This window comes from Oncorhynchus nerka, linkage group LG8 (assembly GCF_034236695.1).
Source record: "Oncorhynchus nerka isolate Pitt River linkage group LG8, Oner_Uvic_2.0, whole genome shotgun sequence".
Classification (NCBI taxonomy): Eukaryota; Metazoa; Chordata; class Actinopteri; order Salmoniformes; family Salmonidae; genus Oncorhynchus; species Oncorhynchus nerka.
The window spans coordinates 34,567,119-34,589,751 of record NC_088403.1 but is presented as its reverse complement, the minus strand read 5'-3'; the positions used below and the strand labels follow the sequence as shown (position 1 = coordinate 34,589,751).

At 47.1% G+C, this 22,633-nt stretch overlaps 1 protein-coding gene across 3 annotated transcripts in view; it reads right to left on the bottom strand.

Annotated features, from left to right (window-relative positions):
- Window positions 1-1,356: 1,356 nt before the first annotated feature.
- Window positions 1,357-22,633, bottom strand: part of LOC115133185 (putative adenosylhomocysteinase 3) — a 42,576-nt gene continuing 21,299 nt past the window's right edge. The window contains exons 1-17 of one of the 3 annotated variants that reach the window (XM_065021728.1): window positions 22,086-22,110; window positions 21,544-21,652; window positions 19,402-19,545; window positions 14,460-14,560; window positions 14,139-14,241; window positions 13,861-13,955; window positions 13,617-13,723; window positions 13,283-13,399; window positions 13,088-13,151; window positions 11,906-11,994; window positions 11,736-11,806; window positions 9,197-9,291; window positions 7,533-7,631; window positions 6,271-6,334; window positions 5,980-6,063; window positions 5,023-5,143; window positions 1,357-3,945 (exon numbers count right to left, since the gene is read on the bottom strand). In XM_065021728.1, the coding sequence (XP_064877800.1) occupies window positions 3,939-3,945; window positions 5,023-5,143; window positions 5,980-6,063; window positions 6,271-6,334; window positions 7,533-7,631; window positions 9,197-9,291; window positions 11,736-11,806; window positions 11,906-11,994; window positions 13,088-13,151; window positions 13,283-13,399; window positions 13,617-13,723; window positions 13,861-13,955; window positions 14,139-14,241; window positions 14,460-14,560; window positions 19,402-19,545; window positions 21,544-21,652; window positions 22,086-22,094 (1,479 nt within the window). In that variant the 5' untranslated portion in view covers window positions 22,095-22,110 and the 3' untranslated portion in view covers window positions 1,357-3,938. Of the gene's footprint in view, window positions 3,946-5,018; window positions 5,144-5,979; window positions 6,064-6,270; window positions 6,335-7,532; window positions 7,632-9,196; window positions 9,292-11,735; window positions 11,807-11,905; window positions 11,995-13,087; window positions 13,152-13,282; window positions 13,400-13,616; window positions 13,724-13,860; window positions 13,956-14,138; window positions 14,242-14,459; window positions 14,561-19,401; window positions 19,546-21,543; window positions 21,653-22,085; window positions 22,111-22,633 lie in introns of those variants that run through there. The other 2 variants (XM_065021726.1, XM_065021727.1) reach the window with 2 other exon arrangements.

The following is a 22,633-nucleotide window of genomic DNA, read 5'->3' as shown; positions in this document are numbered from 1 at the left end:
GATTGGAGTGTACAGTTTGAGAGCGCAAAGGTCATATCTGTTTCACGTGCGTGAACTTGACACATGGTGGCTGGTTGAGTGCGAGGGTGTTTATACTGTATGCAGGGATTTATTGATGAAGAACACTGGTCAAAACAAACATGATTATGTCAAATGCACCTGTGTTAATGTCATTCTTTTGAGGCCACCTTCATTGGGTTACTATTTCCTCTTTCTTATTAGCACCTTTTTTAAACTCTGCATGGTTGGGAAAGAGCTCATACGTAAACATTTCACTAAAGTCTACACCTTTTGCATTCTGCTTATGTGACAAACACATTTAATTTCCTGATATGGTTAATATTGGTGGCTGTTAGGGACCAAAACAACAGTTTAATTATGAATCTTGCGTTTTTACCTTTGTGTGTCAAACCTTTCACATTAACGGAGTGAAGTCAGTGTGTGTGTTGCATGAGCGGGATAATAGGCAGTCAACATCTGATTGTGTGTGTATGTGTGTGTGCTTCAGTGTGCTGGTGCAGTGGGTTCGCTCTGATTAGGTCACTCACTACGACTGTGACTGAGTGGCGACAACAGCTGCTTCCAAGTGCTCTCGACACCCCCAGTGTCACCCCCTATCACTGTGTCATCTGGCAACACAGTTATCCATTTAATCTGAGCGCATACCCCAATTATAACCCCGTGACGGAGTAAGTATCCAAACTTCTGAGAACATAATTCAAATAGACACAGAATCTATCGTGTTGAGTCACTGAATAACCCGTGTTAATGTTAGAAGCACGTGTTCTTCACAACCGCAGTAATAAGTCTTATAGGACAAATGGCTTGTAAATAAGATTGTGGGAACATAACCTAAACCCATCCTGTAAAACTTGGCCAAACACTGGTACCAGCGCCTTGTAATCAAATCATCCAAGCTATAGTGAAACGCCCTAGTCCACAATGATACTACTTTGTTTCTAGCACTTGGCATAACATCCTCTCTTCCTCTCTCAAGTGGTGTCATTACGGATGTCTATCTTTCTTTGAGCTCCCAGCAGCAGCAGGCAGTCATCCTCTCATCTCTCAGATCAGCCGGAGTCTAGAGATTCCTCAAGGCCATGGGAAATCAGCTTACTCAGGCAGCCCCAATACTGATCGTTTGCCCAATAATTGGTATAAGGTCTGATCGGTTAAACGCGTTTAGTGGCAAAGTCTCAGAATTGGGCTGCCTGTGTAAATGCAACCATGTATGCTTAATAGGCATCGGCAGCAATCTTTCTATCCACATGTAGGTATGTTCAAGAAAATACATGAAAAAAGAAGATGCATGAAAATGAATAAAAATACAGCACATCGTATATTAGACGACAAAGGTTGATACAATGACATTTTTATTCTTTAAGATTAGATTTATTATTGCTCATCTATCATTATCACTTGCAATATTTAAACATTGTTTCGACAACTTAAAAATTTGAGAAAAAACATTTGTACTGACTGTGGATTTACAACAATAAATACAAGAGTTGATATGCTGGAATTCCTATACTTTTGAGTTAACCATACAAGATGCTGGCGTTAACCCTGCCCACGTGACACAGCTATTGGACTGACTAATGCACTTTCACCCCCGGGAAACGCACAGGCTATGATCCTGAGACAACTGTATCGAAGCAACCATGTCCTACTACACATGACCCTAACACACACACACACACACACACACACACACACACACTCGGTCAGACACGATAAACCACTCTAACAGATGAGATAAATCAGCACAAGGATAATGTTCTAAACAGTCAGACAGAAATATGGGCATTATGGATGGTCACACAGACAGGGCCTCCGACTTGGAAGATGGTTATTATGGAGGCTGGGGGGCATAAATGCACAAACGGTAGCTCACGAGTATGACATGAACACAGTGGCATTTTAGAATGTATAGTTTTGGGCATAATTAACATGGGAGCAATATGGGTGTATGTTCTCAAGGATTTAAGTCCATTCTACACAATGTTAAAAAAAAATGAGAAGAAAAGCTGGTTCCTCCCAGCTGGCTCCTCCCAGCTGGCTTGTAGTAACGGGCTTTTGGTTCAGGAGAAAACACTAACAGCTGGGATTCTAACAAAGTTGAATCTAAAAAAAAACGCAGAGGAAATTAAGCCGGACTAATAAATCGTACCAGAGGTGTTTGGCCCTCACCAGAAAAACTCAAACTAACGAAGACACCAAATCTCGGACATTTATAAAAGGTGACTATGACCGTTTATCATAAATGCATAATAAATTGGAAAAATGAGGTAAACTGATGTCTGAAGTGGTGAAACTTTTTGGAACGTGTGAAATGTAAGGTCCCCAACTAATTACAAGCATATGTAATGATCCAGGCATAAAGCTATAGCCTCACTGCAGTTAAAATCACAACTAACGCCTGACAATGGCCAATTGGTTTTAGCGCTGTAATTACTGTACAGGTTTTGCGTACAGCAGCTTACTATTGAGGACCTGGCCAAAGAAACTACTACCAGCCTTGCTGTACATTTGGTATCTCACTGAAATAGTCTGTCACAGTTTTCAACAAAAAAAAAATCATATCGAACATTTATCATAACATTTAATTGCTTATCTTTATAGCGAGACAGATGTTTAATTTCAAAGGTAAGATATTAGATGGGTGGAGGAAAGATAGAAAAATCTACATTTCTACATAAATATCTAAATATATCCCCTTGTAATGATCTCCCATACCTGTCATGCCTCTAATTAAGCAATAAGGTACGAGGGGGTTTGTGGTATATGGCCAATATACCCTGTGCTAAGGGCTGTTCTTATGTACGACCCAACGCAGAGTGCCTGGACACAGCCCTTAGCCGTGGTATATTTCCAATATACCACAAACCTATGAGGTGCCTTATTGCTATTATAAACTGGTTACCAACATAATTAGAACAGTAAAAATAAATGTTTTGTCATGATGGTATACAGTCTGATATACCACGGCTTTCAGCATTCAGGGCTCGAACTACCCAGTTTATAATACAGTATAATGCTTTGAAAGGAGAATCTAGCTCCGGACATTGTGGATGGATGTCATAAACTCTGGTCGGGCAAAATACTTTTCATATAACTTCAACACTGGCATCATGTGAGCAGTTTGGGAGCTGAAGAACATAGTTCATTATTGAGAGGCTGTGGTACAGGGAGCTGAGATGGATTCACTGTGTTTGAGTGATAGGTGCGGGAGAGAGGTCCCAACCAATCACAGGGAAAGACCCCGCCCCACACCTGTCACGGTCCAGTTTGACTGGGGGAATAGGAGAACCAACGCATTAAAACGTACTTAAAAACAAGGACAGAGAATAAATCTGAATCAAATGAGCAAAGACAGGATATGATTGGACCCAATGACCTCCCCTCCCCCCCCCACCTCTTCATCTAATCCCTTTCAATTTATATTTGAAAAAAAAAAAAAATCAAGAGTAGGAAATACGGACAACAGGACATGAACCACACGTCCATCACTAAATCTTCAGAGGTCATCTTTCATTCACACAGAGATTTTTTTGTACATTGGTTTTTCTTCATTAATAGTTTTTCCATCTTTAGGTTTTAAACGAACAATAAAAAGATCTCGCAACGGAGTTTACGTACGACTGACTGACGGACAGACAAGTAGCTAAGAGAAGACGAAATCTCCAGGAGACGCTTGCTAAGGAGCGAAAAATGGCAGGAGCAGCTCAAAAAAAGGTTAGAGTTACATTATTCTAGCGGAAATAAATAAAACACTGCCAAAGCGCAGGTAAGCCACGCCCTCCACTCGGAGCAATTAGCACATAGCTCCTCCCCTCATGTAAAAAGCAGGTGTGTGACTATTCCGTCCTCCTCTCTCCTTTCTTCTGGGTTCTGTACGATTTTTGGAGCCTCGGTATTTTCTTCATTTCAGAGTTGGTTTAATACCTTGGGGAGGGAAAAAAAACGAAATGTCAAATCCTGCAGATACAGTTATGTAAAAATCTTGCACTGTGGAGCTCTCTCTACCAAGCATCGCCGTCTTACCGTGCTTCTACACCTGCATTGCTTGCTGTTTGGGGTTTTAGGCGGGGTTTCTGTATAGCACTTTGTGACATTGGCTGATGTAAAAGGGGCTTTATAGATACATTTGATTGATTTCTCATTATAACTCTGATAACTGTATTCATAACATTACACCTTTGCAATATAACACCACGAAAGATGTAGACAAAACATTAAGAACACCTGCTCTTTCCATGCCAGACTGACCAGCTGAATCCAGGTGAAAGCTACGATCCCTTATTGATGTCACTTCAAGCAGTGTAGATGAAGGGGAGGAGTCAGGTTAAAGAAGGATTTTTAAGCAATTGAGGCATGGATTGCATGCGTGTGCCATTCAGAGGGTGAAAGGGCAAGACAAAGGATTTAAGTGCCTTCGAACAGGGTATGGTAGTAGGTGCCAGGTGCAACGGGTTTGTGCCAAGAACTACCATGCCTCAGGACTACCTGGCCTGATGACTCCTTGCTGTCTCCAGTCCACCTGGCCATGCTGCTGGTTCAGTTTCAACTGTTCCTGCCTGCGGCTATGGAACCCTGACCTGTTCACCGGACATGCTAGCCACCGTGCTTCTACACCTGCATTGCTTGCTGTTTGGGGGTTTTAGGCTGGGTTTCTGTACAGCACTTTGAGATATCAGCTGATGTAAAGAAGATCTTTATAAATCTATTTGAACTGCAACGCTGCTGGATTCACGCTCAACAGTTTGCCGTGTGTATCATGTATGGTCCACCACCCAAAGGACATCCCGCCAACGTGACACAACAGTGGGAAGCATTGGAGTTAACATGGGCCAGCATCCCTGTGTAACACTTTCAATACCTTGTAGAGTCCATGCCCTGACGAAATGATGGGGGGGGGTGTACGACACAAAAGCAGGAAGGTGTTCCTAATGTTTGGTATACTCAGTGTATGTGACATACAATATTAGCAGGCAATCTAAGCATTCAGGCGTTAATGTTTACCTGTAGTAGTTTGGCTTGAAGGGCCCGTTCTTGTTCAAGCCCAGGTACTTAGCCTGCTCGTCACTCAGCTCAGTGAGGTGGGCATCGAACGTAGGCAGGTGAAGACTGGCCACATACTCATCTGGAATAATGCAGAAGGAGGGAGTGGTGGGGGGAGAAGAGCGAGAGAGAAAGATGGATAGAGAGAGACAGAAAAAGTGGGAGGAGAGCACCTAGTTACTCTAGCTAGCAGGGACATGGGGCTGTTGGTTATTTACTCATTTATTTGTTTGTGTGGGGTTAGCTGAACACACTGGGGCTGCTTCTCCTGTCCCGGTCTCTCCCTCACACCGTCTGTAATGGTGCAGTGAGCTTAGCAGCAGGGCCTGACAGGCTGACCTATATTGAGCCTCTCTGCCAGTCTGCCCCTCATTCTCATTCTCGCCATACGCTGGCGTAGGATGCGTTCTACTATGGATTCTATATTTCCCAGACAGTGCAATGACTGTAAATGAGTAGAACGAAAGACTAAACGGCGCAAACACGACCTGATATACTAACATCCAGTGTTAGTTTTGGATCATGACGTAGAACATAGATAACCCAATCCAAGACATGGCTGCAGGGGTTGAGTTAGCACAGAGCTGCTTCAAAACATATTCACGGTCATGCTAGCCATCTCTATCCCTATACTGAATCCATCGCTTCTATTTGCTGAGCTGAGTCGGTTGTGCATTCTGGCTGATACACTTTCAACTCAATGTTTACCCCTAAAAGGGTTTTGTCAGAGGTTCAGACAGGCGGACGGGTGCTGTCAGGTCACTACTGGCTGCCTCGGCTGAGGCCTGAGCGAATAAGGATTACGGAGTGTGTGTGTGTTTGTGTGTGTGTGTGTGTGAGAACGAGGGTTGAGGACAGAGGAGGGATAAAGGTAAAGGTGTATGTCTGTGTTTGTGGACATAGAGCTCGGCCTCTTACCCATCTTCTTGGGCAGCAGGTAGACATCCTGTTTGTAGCGTCCCTCCGGGGCGTTGTACAGCTCTATCAGAGCCAGGGCCTGAGGTATGAAACAAGACCCGGATGTCAATCTCACACACACATTTGTGTTGCCATGGCAACGCCACAGTCGCTCTCATGACGCACGCAGCCTGGGGTCAGCGGCAGAGCAATGACAGGACCCCGATCTCTCCGATTACTGTACGAAGTGGCACATACGCCAACGCTGATCCACCCCACACACAAATCACAAAAAAACGCACGGTACCTGAGTGGTGGCGGTGATGGACAGGACAAAGGTGGGGACCGTAGAGCAGCTTAGGTTCAGCAGACGACCCTGAGGACAGATCGAGACACACACATTGGGTTAACAACCAGTTAACGGCACACAGAATCAGAGAAAACTGCCTACAGCTCCGTCTCAATGATAAGATACTGTGTGTGTGTGTGTGGTTGACATCGACATCATCAAAATGTCAGAAAAAGTGTTGCCGAGTCCAAGGTCAGAATAACAGAAGACATGGTGCAGACGAGAGATGTAAAACAGAGGGAGAAAATGAGACTGGTACTGTTACTGGGCTCAGACCGCTAACGAGGCAGCGTTCACAAAGGAGGAGGAACTGATCTCCATTTACTACCGCCACCATACACTCCTTAGTGGCACAGAAAGCCTGCGATAATGTTCATTATGTCCCCAGAGAGCTGCAACATGTTTTAGCGCGTAGCAATTACGACTTTGGTGGCGCTTTAGTTTCAATTCCCCGTTTGCTGCGAGTAGCAGTGACAGCACAACGGGCGTACTGTTACTTTATGCAGTATGCACACTGCCCAGTATGCACACTGCCCAGTATGCACACTGCCCGGGGGAAACTGAGGCAGCTCACACTTCCCTGTTCTGTAGAGAGCGTCAGGAGAACGGAACACCGGCTACTGGTGAGCTCTGGAGAACCAAACAAACAAACAAAAAAGCAACTTCTCTTTGAAAAGGCCCCTCAGCTCGAGACAGTAGAGAAGTGAGAGAGTCCAGGAGTGAAGACTGAGAGAATAGAGTCAAAAGAGGGAAGCGTGAGAGGGGCAAACAAACAGCAGAGGAGAGGGGGTTTCTGTTCTCTGATTAAAGCCTGGAGGAGATCAAACCGCAGACACACTGAAGCACCTGGCTTTGTCTGGCTTTCTGTCTGGCTTTCTGTCTGGCTCGCTCTCACGGTGGTTTCATTCTGTCAGAGACTGCTGCACACACACAGAGTGTGCCTCTGTCTCTCTCTGCTAAGAGAAAGGGAGTGATGCACGCACACCGAGCGAGAGAGCGAGCGAGAGAGCGCGAGAGAGGGGCAAATGTGGTGTAGACGTACTGCTCGTTTACCAGGCTCAGCCTCAGATAGGGGTTGTTGTACAGCTACATATGGATCTATTCACGCCCAGTTATTTGGAAGTTGAGGATTTATGGATCAGATCATTGACCCGTGCGATTGAGCAGTGATTTGAGATAATATAAGGCTCTCCGTGACGGTACTAATGTGACGATGATGAATCACCTCAGCCAGCAGCACTATCCGCTTGCCGTCGGGCCAGATGACATGGTCCACCTGTGACCTCACTCTCTCCCAGGTCAGCTCCGGGGTCCGCAGGCTCGCCTGGAGGAGAGGACAACAAAACGGACAGGAAACAGTTACCACGAGAACAGTGTCACTACGACAACCAGGGCCTAAAATTAAACCCATTGGTGGGTAAGATGTCCGTTTCACCAGCCACGTTGGCGGTTGGTCAGGGCTCCACAAGCATGTCAATCCCATTTGTAAGTAAGTCAAGTATGAGCTCATGTACAGCTGAACTAATGCTGCAGTAGCTGTTTTCAAAGTATTTCTGTCATTTTGTTTCATAGCTGGTAGCTAAAATCACACAAAGAACTACAAATCCTATAATAATATCCCTTCTCACTCAACATGCTGGAACAGCCTGGCTGGGGAGCTGGGTGCACCGCGCTGAAGACTCATTTTGGAACCGGTGCGATCAAGTATAAAAAGGTGGTCAAATTTGTTTAATTTCTTATATTTTTAACCATTCTTCTCCCCAATTTTGTAATATCCAATGGTAGTTACAGTCTTGTCCTATCGCTGTGCCCTACGGACTCGGGAGAGACGAAGGTCGAGAGCTATGCGTCCTCCGAAACACGACCCTGCCAAGCCGCACTGCTTGCTTGACACTGCTCGCTTAACCCGGAAGCCAGCTGCGCCAATGTGTCGGAGGAAACACCGTCCAGCTGGCGACCAAAGTCAGCTTGAAGGTGCCCGGCCCACCACAAGGAGTCACTAGAGCGTGATGGGACAAGGACATCCTGGCTGGCCAAACCCTTCCCGAACCCAGACGACGCTGGGCCAATTGTACGCCGCCTCATGGGTCTCCCAGTCACGGCCGGCTGCAACACAGCCTGGGATCGAACCCAGGTCTGTAGTGACACCTCAAGTACTGCCCTAGACCGCTGCGCAACTTTGAAGTCCAAAGTTGGTCAAACTTACTCTAAAGTGAGACTTTGTCCTTGTGTTTTGTGGCTATTTACATAGTTTTGTTCACAAGCTAGGTTGTTTTTCAATGTTTGAGTTTGCTTCAACTGCTAGCAAATACATCGGCTACTCGTCAGATTTTCTATATCACAGGCAGTCACTAACCAGTCCAGTGGCTCAGTGCCCTCGTTGCCACGGTAACCTCCAGCCCTTAAAGGGGCAGCATAATATCTCTCTCTCATCTGTGACTCAGGTCACAAAAAATGAAGTAACTGAGTAATATACCACTTCACTTATTACTGGTAATAAATGTATTGTTTTAGAAACATTACAACGCATGCTCATCCATTAAAAAAAAAAAAGTTTAAAAAACTATTTTGGCTGGTAAAAAATCTGAGGTGCTGGTAGATTTTTAAATCTATCTGCCGCAGTGGTGGGTGGACCCTGCTGACAACAGTCACTGTGAAAATGGTTTCACTATGACCCTGAGGATGTCACCTTAACAGTGATAACAACTGACAGGCATAAGCCACAGCGAGCCAACCCATAACTATGACAACGTCAGGTCAGGGGCGTGTTGTCGTATCACAGCTTCCCCCACAGTGACAATAACGTGACAAGCATTGGTGACAGCAGTGTCTTCCACCCACACGATCAGTCAAGCCTTCATCTCCCACCAATACACACACTTCACTCACCACGTCGATCTCGGTGTTTGAGTGTCCCATGTTACAGACAATACAGCTGTTCTTCATACGGTCCAAGTATTCTCTCACCACCACGTTCTTATTACCTGAAGTAGAGGGACCGTCATTAAACGTGCCATCAATATTACACTCTCACAAACATCATGTTCACTACTGTACACTGAAACGTCAGAGAAAATCATGTGGACAGAGGAGAGAGGTGAATACTACCAATACCTCTTGCCGGGCCGATACATGCTGAATGACGTTTATAACGACTTCAAAAAGGAATTATATTGCTGTATATGCTACACAAATGATGCTAGGAATAAATCTCCTGCACTAGAAAAGAAAAAAGAAGTGTCTGAATGGCATCGCGTGCCTCGAAGTCAGAGTGTGTGAACGTGCAGGTCTGCGTGCATACACATTCGCACGAGTGATTACGGTTGTCTGTCCTGTTTCAATTAACGTTGATGAGGACGGCAGCCTGTCGACAGGCTTAATAGACGAGGGAGGTAATGCAGTCTGTCCCAATTAACTCTTCACTCTGATTGAATCTGAATGTGGAGCACTGACCGGCTGGCTACGCACATGGCTGCCAGGTCAGAGTGATTGAGGCGACTCCTGTTATGTCTACACCAGTGGTCACCAACATCTTGAGTCAAGATCACTTTTGTTTTATTTTTATAAACATGACTTTAAAAAAGTAAGCCTATGCAACATTAACCAATTCAAAACAGTTCTGTAGCAATGATGTCTGTAGTAGGCTATAGGCCCAATACATTATCACTGCATATTGGCTATGCTTGAATTGCCCTGCCAATGTTGTTCTTCTCTGGTATGATCGCAATGGTACTAGATCATTTGTTGTATTACTTGTGAGACAGAGTGGAGTGAGCATAATAATTAGCTTTATGACTGGACTGATGGTCTGCATCTGATGGTCAGTCTGAGGGGAGGGAAGGAGCAGAGGCGAGGCTGCCTCTCACCCGACTCACCGTCCCTCCTCTCTCTCCCTCCCTCCCGAGAATCCTGACGGGTTGCATCACTGCCTGGTATGGCAACCACTCGGCCTCTGACCTCAAGGCACGACACAGGGTAGTACGTACGACCCAGTACATCACCGGGGCCAAGCTTCCTGCCACCCAGGACCTCTATACCAGGCGGTGTCAGAGGAAGGCCCTAAAAATCGTCAAAGACTCCAGCCACCCTAGTCATAGACCGTTCTCTCTGCTACCGCACGGCAAGCGTTACCAGAGCGCCAAGTCTAGGTACAAGAGGCTTCTAAACAGCTTCTACCCCCAAGCCATAAGACTCCTGAACATCTAATCAAATGGCTACCCAGACTATTTGCATTGCCCCCCCCGCCCTTCTACGCTGCTGCTACTCTGTTATTATCTATGCATAGTCACTTTAATAACTATCTACATGTACATATTACCTCACAAACCTCAACTGTACCGGTGCCCCCTGTATATAGCCTCGCTATTGTTATTTTACTGCTGCTCTAATTATCTGCTACTTTTATCTCAGGTATTTTCTTAAAACTGCATTGTTGTTTAAGGGCTTGTAAGTAAGCATTTCACTGCAAGGTCTACTACACCAGTTGTATTTGGCGCATGTGACAAATAAAATTTGATTTGAAAAAAAAGTCTTCCAGCTGGGGACACAGTCTTCCGCAGCAGCAGTGCTTTTTGCAGCGCGAGTGGGAGTAGGGAGAGCGCTCATTTTATAGCTTAGAAAAGTGTTTAATAAAGTGTTGACAGTACTGAATAACAACAAACATGTACTCATACAAACAGCAGCTCTTTGCTGTATTCGTTGTCTCTCTCTAGTCATGGTTTTTAAAAAAAAGTGAAGAAATCTCACAGTATCAACCTTGCTGTGCGTTCGAGGCTTCTTTTTTACAGCCTGTGGAGACAAGGAAACTGTGCAGACACTGATCTGAGCTCTCTGATTGGCCAGCGGAAGGCCTATAGGTGAACTTGATTTGCTCTATGGGCCTGCCGTTTAGGGGAACTTCTGCCTTCAGACACATGAAATGGTTCAGAACCGGAACACTTTTGCCTTCCCGGCGCTAGGGCTGCTGAATCAAGCACACCAACAGCTCTAAACAAAAAATAGGTACGCAAGGATTTATCATTGTTGTTTTTTTGACAGAAATGTTTGGTGATCGACTAGAAATGCCTTGGAGACTGCGATCGGCCGGTTGGGGACCGCTGGCCTATACCCTACTGCCTAGTCACCCTCTAGGCTGCTGAGGGAAGTGTGTGTGTGTGTGAGAATAGAGCGGTGCAGGCTGAACTAGCCAAGCAGTAAAGCTGTAGGGAGATGGTGGTTGCTGTTGCTATGCCCATGCTGGAAAGGATGGGAGTACAGTGTTTTTTAACCACAAAATTAACTTCACAAAGAAATCTAAACCCTAACCCTGACTTAAACTCCAACAAGCCCATGTACTTACGCTTGGTTATTCGTTTTGACACTATTGCCACTTATATGCTTTAACGTGGCCATCTAGTGCTGACCGAGGGGACAAAGGAGTGTTGTTCACCTGTGCAAGTGATGACAATGTCCACTTGTCTGATCACCTCACTCAGCTTCACCAGTCTGAAGCCATCCATGCTGAACGGGGACGGAAAGAAAAAACGCGTTACTTCCTCGTTCACCCTGCTGCCATTGGCCGATTAGTTCACGTACCAGGCTCCGATTGGTTGAACTCACCAGGCCTGCAAGGCACAGATGGGGTCGATCTCTGTGACGTACACGATGGAGCCCATGGCCTTGAGAGCAGCACAGCAACCCTTCCCCACCTATGGATACGCAAATAAAAACACACATGGGCATAGGACTAATGGAGGCTCTACTATAGACATGGATGGTAAATAGGTTCCTCTGGTGGTCCATGTTGATATAATAGGTTGTTTAGATCGCCAGCAGCATCCCACTGCTGGCTTGTCTCTGAAGCTAAACAGGATTGGTCCTGGTCGGTCCCTGGATGGGGGACCAGATGCTACTGGAAATGGGTTTGAAGGGCCAGTAGGAGGCATTGGGGACAGTTCCCGGTGTAGGGTCCCGTCTTTCGGGTGGGACGTAAAAAAGAAGAAGGGCGTCCTGACTCTCTGTGGTCACTCAAGACCCCATGGCACTTATCGTAAGAATAGGGGTATTAATCCCGGTGTTCTGGCTCAATTCCCAATATGGCCATCATACCATCATGGCCACCTAATCATCCCCAACTCCCAATTGGCTCATTCATCCCCTGTAACTTTTCCCCCAGGTCGTTGCTGTAAATGAGAAATGTGTTCTCAGTCAACTTACCTGGTAAAATTAGGGTTACAAAAAGTACCATTTGGGGCTGCAGGTAGCCTAGTGGTTAGAGTGTTGGACTAGTAACCGAAAGGTTGCAAGATCGAATCCAAGCTGACAAGGTAGAAATCTGTCGTTCTGCCCCTAAACAAGGCAGTTAACCTTCTGTTCCTAGGCCGTCATTGAAAATAAGAATTTGTTCTTAACGGACTTGCCTAGTTAAAGGTAAAAAAAAAAAATACAGTAGGGCTGGGAATTGCCAGGGACCTCATGATACAATGTTGTGGAGACACTTTATGTATTGCGATGTTATGTTCCAAACATATCGCTCACCAAATGTCTGCTGCAGAGAGAATGAGAAAGCTAGTTTTGATCAGTCAGGGAAATAAAATGCCTGAAAACACATTGGCTAATAAAATGAAGATGGAGGAAAAATATCAGAGTTTTGGTGCAGGCACAGCTAATGCTACCTACAGTGGTAAAAAACATTGTCTCGATACAAATATCAATATAATACTGTCCACAGATAATGTAGCGAAATGCAACTATCGACCCCCCCCCCATCACTAAACAACAGTAGGTAAGACAGACTCTTACCTCTCCATATCCACACACAACCACCTGTTTCCCCCCAAACATTACATCAGTGGTCCTCTTCAGACTGGAGGGAGAGCGAAGAAACACACACACACAAAAAAAAAAAAAAAAAAAATCACAAGAAGTTAGCATGACAACATGTTTAAGTCGTCCGTAGACAGCGCCCAAAGACAATTATGCCCGGAGTTGTCCTACCCGTCCAGGATGGACTCCCTGCAGCAGTAGAGGTTGTCAAACTTCTGCTTGGTCACAGAGTCGTTGACATTCATGGCCGGGACACACAGCTTCCCCGCCTTGGACAGCTGGTACAACCTATACACAGCAATATGAGGGGGGGGGTCATTACCAGTAAAACCTGACACTACCCGTTATGGCCACTAGATGGAGACATGGCCATAGAAGATGGACCACTCGCTTCAAAACAAACCCCTGACGAAGGGGGAAGCTTACTGGCAAAATACTGTTTTTCTCAGTCTAGACAATGAGTCAACTAATAATGAAGCAGTGTGGTTAGCAGTGATCCACCCACCGGTGTACTCCAGTGACGCTCTCCTCCACGATTCCCTTGATCTTCTTGAACATGTTGGGGTATTTCTTATAGATCCAGTGGGTCAGGTCTCCGCCGTCATCTAGGATCTGGAGCAGGAGACAACAACGCGTCTCTCTAACTGATCGGGATAAAGGACTGACGCCGTTTACGCCGTAACAAAGTCCGGGTGCCAGTCCGTTACTGAGAGATGGGAGTGATTGAGGGAGACAAGACAGACACGTACCATGTTAGGCTGCCAGCCCTCTAGGTTGACGCAGCGGTCGATGCACCACCAGAAGTCATCCTCCGACTCGCCCTTCCACGCGAACACAGAGAACCCTGGGAGAGAATCGAAAAGATGAGAAATAGAGAAAGTAAGAGAAGAGAAATGGAGCAATGCAGCATGTTCTTAGGAATATCCTACCATTGAATTGATGAGAAACAGAGAGCCAGCGGTCGTGACAGAGAAAGAGCTCCCACACGACACAGACGCTCAAATGAAGCAGCCCTGTTCACACTCACCTCCCTCGGCCAGAGCAGCTGCCACCTCATTCTGAGTGGAGTAGATGTTACAGGCAGCCCACCTGCACTGAGCCCCCAGGGCAGACAGCGTCTCCATCAACACCTGCACGAAACACACAGACCAGACCGCGCGCTCTGTTAAGGACACAGCCAACGGAGACGTTCGTGTTCAAAGCAAAGTCCTGCGGCTAAGAGATGCGTGAAACTGGCTTAAGACGAGTGCCATTCAGTATGGCTGTGAGTCGTGGTTCTCTGAGCAGAAGAGGCAGACTCACAGTGGACTGAGCGGTGGATGGTGGCGTGTGTGTGTGTGTAACTCACGGCTGTCTGAGCTGTGATGTGGGTGCAGCCCACTACTTTGGCCCCAGCCAGCGGCTTCTCTCCCTGGGCTCTCTTCCTCAGGGCCATGAGGGCTGGCATCTCTGTGTGGAGGAGACAACGCAACGGACAGGTTATTTTAGACCCAACATTCCAACAACTAAAAAAAACATTGGTCCTGTTTCAAAACTTCAAAAAGGCATCCTTCTCTGAAAAATCTTTAAATGACAAAAATCTTAATCAAAAAAATTCTAACTGGTTAAAGAGTGGTTAATGAAAGTAACATTCTTTGGGAATCCGGCCAACATTCTTTGGGAATCCGTCTGTTGCGCTGCCTATAGTCTATCACCCAGACATTCAGAGCTCGAGCCATGTGTGATGAGGCCCACCGAGCCAGGGCTGTGTGATGAGGCCCACCGAGCCAGGGCTGTGTGATGAGGCCCACCGAGCCAGGGCTGTGTGATGAGGCCCACTGAGCCAGGGCTGTGTGATGAGACCCACTGAGCCAGGGCTGTGTCAACCATATTCAAAAATCAACCATATTAATTTCACATTAAAACAATTGATTAATTGCACATCATACCGATCCCTCAAATAAATACACCTGCTCAGCAGTAGGGGTCACAAAGGTCTGTGGAGTGGTTTCCCTTACTTAGACAGCCTTGTCCAAATGAAAAACACTGCCTGCTTTTTAAAGCTATTTTTCTTTACCTCCAAGGGAAGGCTATTCCATAGACAAATGCCTGTATGGAAAAACGTGCTCCTCACAGTACTGTTTACTCTTGGGATTTCACAAGACATGTCACTAGCTTTGTGACTGTGTTGGTTAGACCATATCAATGTGGTGTTTCTTGTAACCTGGGGCACGGTCATTTAAGATGTCAAACATATGATTAAGTTGGTCCACTCTCGACTCCAAAGGCAACAAGCCCACCTCCCAGAACTCCTGTACCCCACGTGGGTCCTAGAGGGGACATTCGGCATATACCTGATAACATTATTTTGCATGACCTGCATTTACATTTAACATTTAAGTCATTTAGCAGACTCTCTTATCCAGAGCGACTTACAAATTGGTGCATTCACCTTATGACATGCATTCTCTCTTTCAGCTTTTTGATAGCCTAATCAAAATGACACTGAATCGAGGTCGAGACAAGCAGTTTCTTAACTTTAATGTTAAAATATCTAGTGTTAAGATAAAAAATAAAAATGTTTGCCATTTTAGAAATTATTTTAGCATCAATCATGTCTCCAGAAAGGGATTGATCTAGGGACACACCAAGATAAGATACACGTGTTTTAGATTCAATCTTCTTGCCTGCACAGTTTACTGTTATCTTGTCAGCCCTAAGCAACCTCAGTTTTTCCCAAATGTAGTGACAATTTGTTGTCAGACAACCAATATCTAACAAAATGCAATTCCTTACTCAGGGTCTCCTCTATGTAAACTGTATCCTTTCCTGGTACCAGTATGTCTGAATCATCAGCATAAAGCAGGAGTTTGCACTTTACTGTACCTGGCATATCATTAACATATATAAGAAATAAGAGAGGCCCTAGGATTGATCCCTGTTGTACGCCACAGGTTATTTATTTGGCCTCTGACAGAACATCACATACTTGTATTCTGTTGGTCAGATAATGATGTAGCGGGGAATTGGTTTTCGTCTTTAGACCCATGCACTTCAGTTTCACCAGGAGAATGTGTCCACAGTGTCAAAAACTTTCTGTGAGTCTAACATGACCATACCTGTATAGTTCCCCTTTTCACTTTCCTTCTTAATATGCCCCCCCCCCCCCCCCAAAAAAAAGTGGATACGGCAAGTATCAGTGGAATGAGCTGTTCTAAAGACAGATTGTAGTTCATAAAGTTTGTGCTCAAGAGGGTATCCCTCAAGTTGATTAAAAACTCATCTCGCTCTCTCAACAACTTTGGATGAGGTGGTTTCCTACATTTGTTTTACTGCTCTTCTTGTGGAGAGTGGAACCACCCGGGCTGTTTTGAGATGGTAGTGGTGCATTTCCTAACCAATCGAAAAGGATTACAATACGCGGTATCATTTTAGCAGTGACAAGTACTATCCTTTATGAATCTTGCAGGAAAGGTTACCCAAGCCCAGTTGCTTTGTTTGTGCTCATTAAGCATAGTAGATTGTTCATTTGTGATAGCTTTGCTATTGTAAAAGTTGTTGATGAAAGACTGGCCATAGTGTCCAGAGCAGATAGGGTAACTTCTTAACCAGAGATGAGGCTATTGTGTTAAAAAAAAAAATAATAATAATAATTTGCAACCTTTGCCAGTCATAGCATAAAACCTCATTAATATCCAGGCCAATACTACAGGATTTTACCATATGGGGAGTTTTTGAACCAATGCCCTTTAAAAGGTTCCACAGTTTACGAGGCTGATGTAAGTCGTCATTAACGGCGTCTATATAATGTTGGGATTTGGCCTTATCCATTTTGTATCTTGCCTGGTTTCAACAGTTAATATAACCGTCGTAATCTTGTTGTAGATTTGTCCTTCTGAATTTGGCCAGGTAGAGATCCTATTTCCTTACGAGGTCTAAGATCACAGCAATTCAATTCTAGTAAATCCTAGAAATGATTCTGCTTAGGAGGCCGATCGCACACACCGACAAGTACAGGACGACATTTAGGAAGGAGTTTATCTACAACCTCAAGACCATCCATTTTCAGATCTGAGCGAGGGCTAAAATGCACATAATTTCTAGTAAAAACACACACACGCCGCCACCGTTTCAGTTTAGTCTATGGAACGCTATAACCTGGTAGCTCAACCTCATTGTCCTCAATTGACCCATGTCTCGGTCACAGCAACTACTGCAGCCCGTGTGTTAAAAGCGAGGAGTTTTAATTCCTCTTATTTCGGCAGCAGGCTCAGAGCGTTCACATGGATAAAATTAAGTCCTCTCTGATTGAAACAATCAAATATGTCATTTTCTGTGCCCGCTGCTGACACATCGACCATCTCATCTAGATTGCACTCATCCTCCCTGCATCCCAATGTTTGGCACCGCATTTAAACACCATACATTTAAAAGGCATACATCGCAAACAAGCTAAATGTTACTTTCAGACGTTACAGCTTCAGTGGTGCAGTACAGACACGGGGGACTGTGGGTGGTCGGTGGTGCAGCACAGACACGGGGGACTGTGGGTGGTCGGTGGTGCAGCACAGACACGGGGGACTGTGGGTGGTCGGTGGTGCAGCACAGACACGGGGGGCTGTGAGTGGCCAGTGGTGCAGTACAGACACGGGGGGCTGTGAGTGGCCAGTGGTGCAGTACAGACACGGGGGCTGTGAGTGGCCAGTGGTGCAGCACAGACCCCGGGGGACTGTGGGTGGTCAGTGGTGCAGTACAGACACGGGGGGCTGTGAGTGGCCAGTGGTGCAGTACAGACACGGGGGGCTGTGAGTGGCCAGTGGTGCAGTACAGACACGGGGGGCTGTGAGTGGCCAGTGGTGCAGTACAGACACGGGGGGCTGTGAGTGGCCAGTGGTGCAGTACAGACACGGGGGCTGTGAGTGGCCAGTGGTGCAGCACAGACACGGGGGGCTGTGGGAGTGGCCAGTGGTGCAGTGCAGCACAGACACGGGGGCTGTGGGTGGCCAGTGGTGCAGTACAGACACGGGGGGTCGGTGTGCAGTGGCCAGTGGTGCAGCACAGACACGGGGGCTGTGGGTGGCCAGTGGTGCAGCACAGACACGGGGGCTGTGGGTGGTGGCCAGTGGTGCAGTACAGACACGGGGGCTGTGGGTGGCCAGTGGTGCAGCACAGACACGGGGGCTGTGGGTGGCCAGTGGTGCAGTACAGACACGGGGCTGTGGGTGGTCGGTGGTGCAGCACAGACACCGGGGGACTGTGGGTGGTCAGTGGTGCAGCACAGACACGGGGGACTGTGGGTGGTCGGTGGTGCAGCACAGACACGGGGGACTGTGGGTGGTCGGTGGTGCAGCACAGACACGGGGGACTGTGGGGGTCAGTGGTGCAGCACAGACACGGGGACTGTGGGTGGTCAGTGGTGCAGCACAGACACGGGGACTGTGGGTGGTCAGTGGTGCAGCACAGACACGGGGACTGTGGGTGGTCGGTGGTGCAGCACAGACACGGGGGGACTGTGGGTGGTCGGTGGTGCAGCACAGACACGGGGGACTGTGGGTGGTCGGTGGTGCAGCACAGACACGGGGGACTGTGGGTGGTCGGTGGTGCAGCACAGACACGGGGGACTGTGGGTGGTCAGTGGTGCAGCACAGACACGGGGGACTGTGGGTGGTCGGTGGTGCAGCACAGACACGGGGGACTGTGGGTGGTCGGTGGTGTAGCACAGACACGGGGGACTGTGGGTGGTCAGTGGTGCAGCACAGACACGGGGGACTGTGGGTGGTCGGTGGTGCAGTACAGACACGGGGGACTGTGGGTGGTCAGTGGTGCAGTACAGACACTGGGGACTGAGTGGTCAGTGGTGTTGTCCTGTTGGGTTTGGGCAGAGAATGTAGTGTCCCATCACAGCGTGCTTGATTGGGTATTAGTGGGAGAGGCAGGCGGCCCCCTGCGGTTTATCTCACAGGCTGGGAACATACGGCCACTAAGCAAACAGCCCTAGGGGAGATGGCCTGTCAGCAAGGCACACGCATCCAACACACACGTAATCACACCATCAGAGAATCCCTCTCTCTCTCCCACACAGACACACACACACATCTTTCACCTTGCCACACATCATCCCTAGCCCACCTTGCCACACATCGTCCCTAGCCCACCTTGCCACACATCGTCCCTAGCCCACCTGGCCACACATCGTCCCTAGCCCACCTGGCCACACATCGTCCCTAGCCCACCTGGCCACACATCGTCCCTAGCCCACCTTGCCACACATCATCCCTAGCCCACCTTGCCACACATCATCCCTAGCCCACCTTGCTCAGCGATCTCGATCTCCCTGCGTCCGAAGTCGGCCTGCTTGATGTTCTTGATGCAGAAGTCTCCGTTGCCCTTGGAGTTCTTCTGCTGCTTGTCCCGAGGAGAAGTCTCGTCGTCAGAGCTGTCCGTGTACGACGCAGCTAAAAGAGGGAGCAGGACAGAGAAGAGAGGGGTCAGAGGACAGGAAACGCACACAACAGCACATATACACACACTCAACAGCAGCACTCGAGCTACACACACACACACACACACACACACATTAAAATGCACATTCAACATGCCCTCAGGATATAGACATTAAACCAACAACATGTGACATGACCACACACTAGACCACAATCTACTCTGATAGTCATCTGATCGTCATCTCTCACATTACAAGATATATATAGGGACTGAACCCCAGGGCAGAATAAACCAGAAGAGCCTGGGCATCTACATACTCGGTTGGGTTTGATCCTAGCAGAACTCGGCTAGGTGAAGTGAACGTCTGTGCCTCGGCATACACCCTTAAAAAAACAAGAAAATAGCGACAGTGGTACCGTTTGTCCATCTTGAGACGCCGTAGCCAGAATAAAAATTGTCAGAATGAATCTAACAATTCAAGAAATCAGTCATTAATTTGGACCTTTTTGCCAAGGATATCTTAGTCGCGCAGTTTGACATCTAACTTTAGGCTGGACGCAATATTGCAAAAAGTGCAAGAAAACAAGTCGTATCTCGTTGAATGACCACACTTCATTGAAGAATCCCTACTGTTGACCAATCACTGACGAAGAGGTGTAGACGTTGGCTAACGAACGCACAAAAAAAAAAAGAAAACATTGCTGAAGATCAAAAACGTCATAATATATCTACAAACTGTTTCAGGTGGGAAGCATGTGGACGCCTTAAGACGAACAACAGCTCTTCCACAGTGTGTGTGTGTGTGTGTGTGTGTGTGTGCGCTCAAGGCCCAGGGCTGGGACAGAGAGCATGTGAACAGGAGAGAGAGAGAGAGAAAAAGAAAAGGAGCGAGAGACAGAATGGTCAGCGGGGACAGTCAGGACTCGGACTGTTGACTCTTTCTGTGGGAATAATGACAGCAACCACAGAGCTGAGGATCACAGTAGAGGGGATCAGGAAAGAGAGGGAGAGAAAGAGAGTAGCCCAGCGGAGGAGATGGGGTTGAGAGTGTGGGGGGGAGGCAGAATGCAACGAGGTACAGTGAGAGGACAAAGAAGAAAGGAGGGTGAACTTGAAGCATTTGGGTGAAGCGGCCGGTGAGTGTCTGTGCGTGACATTCAAAAAGACGAGGGACAGCCAGGTAGGCTGTGAGTGACATCACAAGTGGAAGAATGAGAGGCCACGTAGGGGATGCCAGGGAAATCGTACTTCACACTACGTCTTTCACACTTCACTCCTGACAAACATGTTCACAACACTTGAACGTCACCCCGCCAGATTAACTCTGGTTGTAAAGCAAGGGTCACACCCTTTTTATGACACACAGGACTGACAGGCCTCTCATCCTACTACAAACCATCCCAGCGCTTCAGTGGAAAATATCACCTCTCCTCTTTCTCCCTCCCCCTTCCCCTTCCATTTTTTTCTCTCCCCCCATTCTTGAAAGGGGCCTCTAGGAGCCCTGGGAACAACCAGGAGTGGGATAAGCAGGTGACCAGGACAACACGTATAGTGCCTCCACCTTTCTCTCTCCCCCCCTCTCTTTTATGGACCCCCAACCTTAAATCCGGCTTACACTGGCATGCCTGCCAGAAGAAAAAAACAACTGATCTCAAACTTTCACAAGGACATTGGTGTGTGTGTGTGTGTGTGTGTGGCTGCAGTTATTATTGAATGGAACAGTGTTAGAAACTAGAGAGAACACTAGCAGCTCTCTGTGGCCTGTATCGTCTCATCTTAATCCAGTTATACGTTACAGAGAACATTCCTGCTCCCCACCTATCTGGGAATAGACTCTTACTGTGTGATACTGGATACTGTACCTGGGCTGTGATTAGTTAGGCACAGGGTGAGTCAGGGCGCTCGTGAGCGTGTCAGGTGTGTGCACATGCTAGGTGTGTATGCGAGTGTGTGCGCGCACACACACACACACACACACACACACACACACACACGTGCATTCTCAGTACCTGAGCCGTAGCTGTCTGTGGAGGACTGGGAGATGGATCGGGACAGGGATCGGCGGCCGATCTTGGTGGGACGTTTGTTGAACTCTTGTTTTTGGTCCGCAAACTGGATCTGCTGGCAGAGGGAGGAATGAGACCACAACGCCCACACAAGCACCAACGTCCAACACCCAGTCAAAAACTAAAAACCCAGCAACTCCTTTCCCTGACAGACTTCCTTGTTGGCCCCTTGTACATCTTAAAAGGATCAGATGGGAATAAGCAAAGCAACATGATAACCGTAGCAATCGAGGCTGTGTCGAGTTTCCACCATTTACCCACATCAGGCTCTGTACGATCTAAAAGGGGTGTGGGGGCAAGTGTCTAGGGGTTCGGGGCTAGTGATCGATTTAACACAACCACGGGTTAAAAAAAAATCACGATTTATCTGCAGTAACATTATAGTAGAATGTAGGTCTAACAACAGGCCAGAGCCAGGGAGGCAGCTTTGGTTTGGAGGAAATATATGTTAATCCTGCTGCTGGTAATATTGATGGATTACTTACTGGCGTCATAAAAACCAGCAACACGGACACAACTTAATGGAGAAACTACACGGAAAGCGATGCCGTAGATTATGTTGTGATCAAACCGGATGTAAAAACGTATGAAATCCCAGTGATGTAGAGCGGCATTGTTGAGCGATTATGTAACGTTTCACAATCTGGACAAAAAATATGAGCACTGGGAGATTTCACAGACGAAAACAAGAGTTGAGATAGAAAATGTTTCTTGAAATCTTTTATCCGGGTTTCATTTTTCAAGCACCTGGACGACACCTCAATGTGTGTAAACATTCCACTTATCGTCGGAGCGCAAAACAAAAGCGTTGACCGTCGAATGAGTATGAGTGTGTGTGAGTGAGTGAGTGTGTGTGTGTGTACGCACAACACACTGACACAGTCACGCTGAAATAAGCCCACAAGTGTCTGACGCACATCCAGAGTACCAGACGCGCCCGTCCACCTCTCGCTCTACAGGAAGCTACGGCGTGACTACCGAAATACCGAGAGGGAGTGGGAGTGACTCGTGGTTGCGCAATCTGGATTTCACA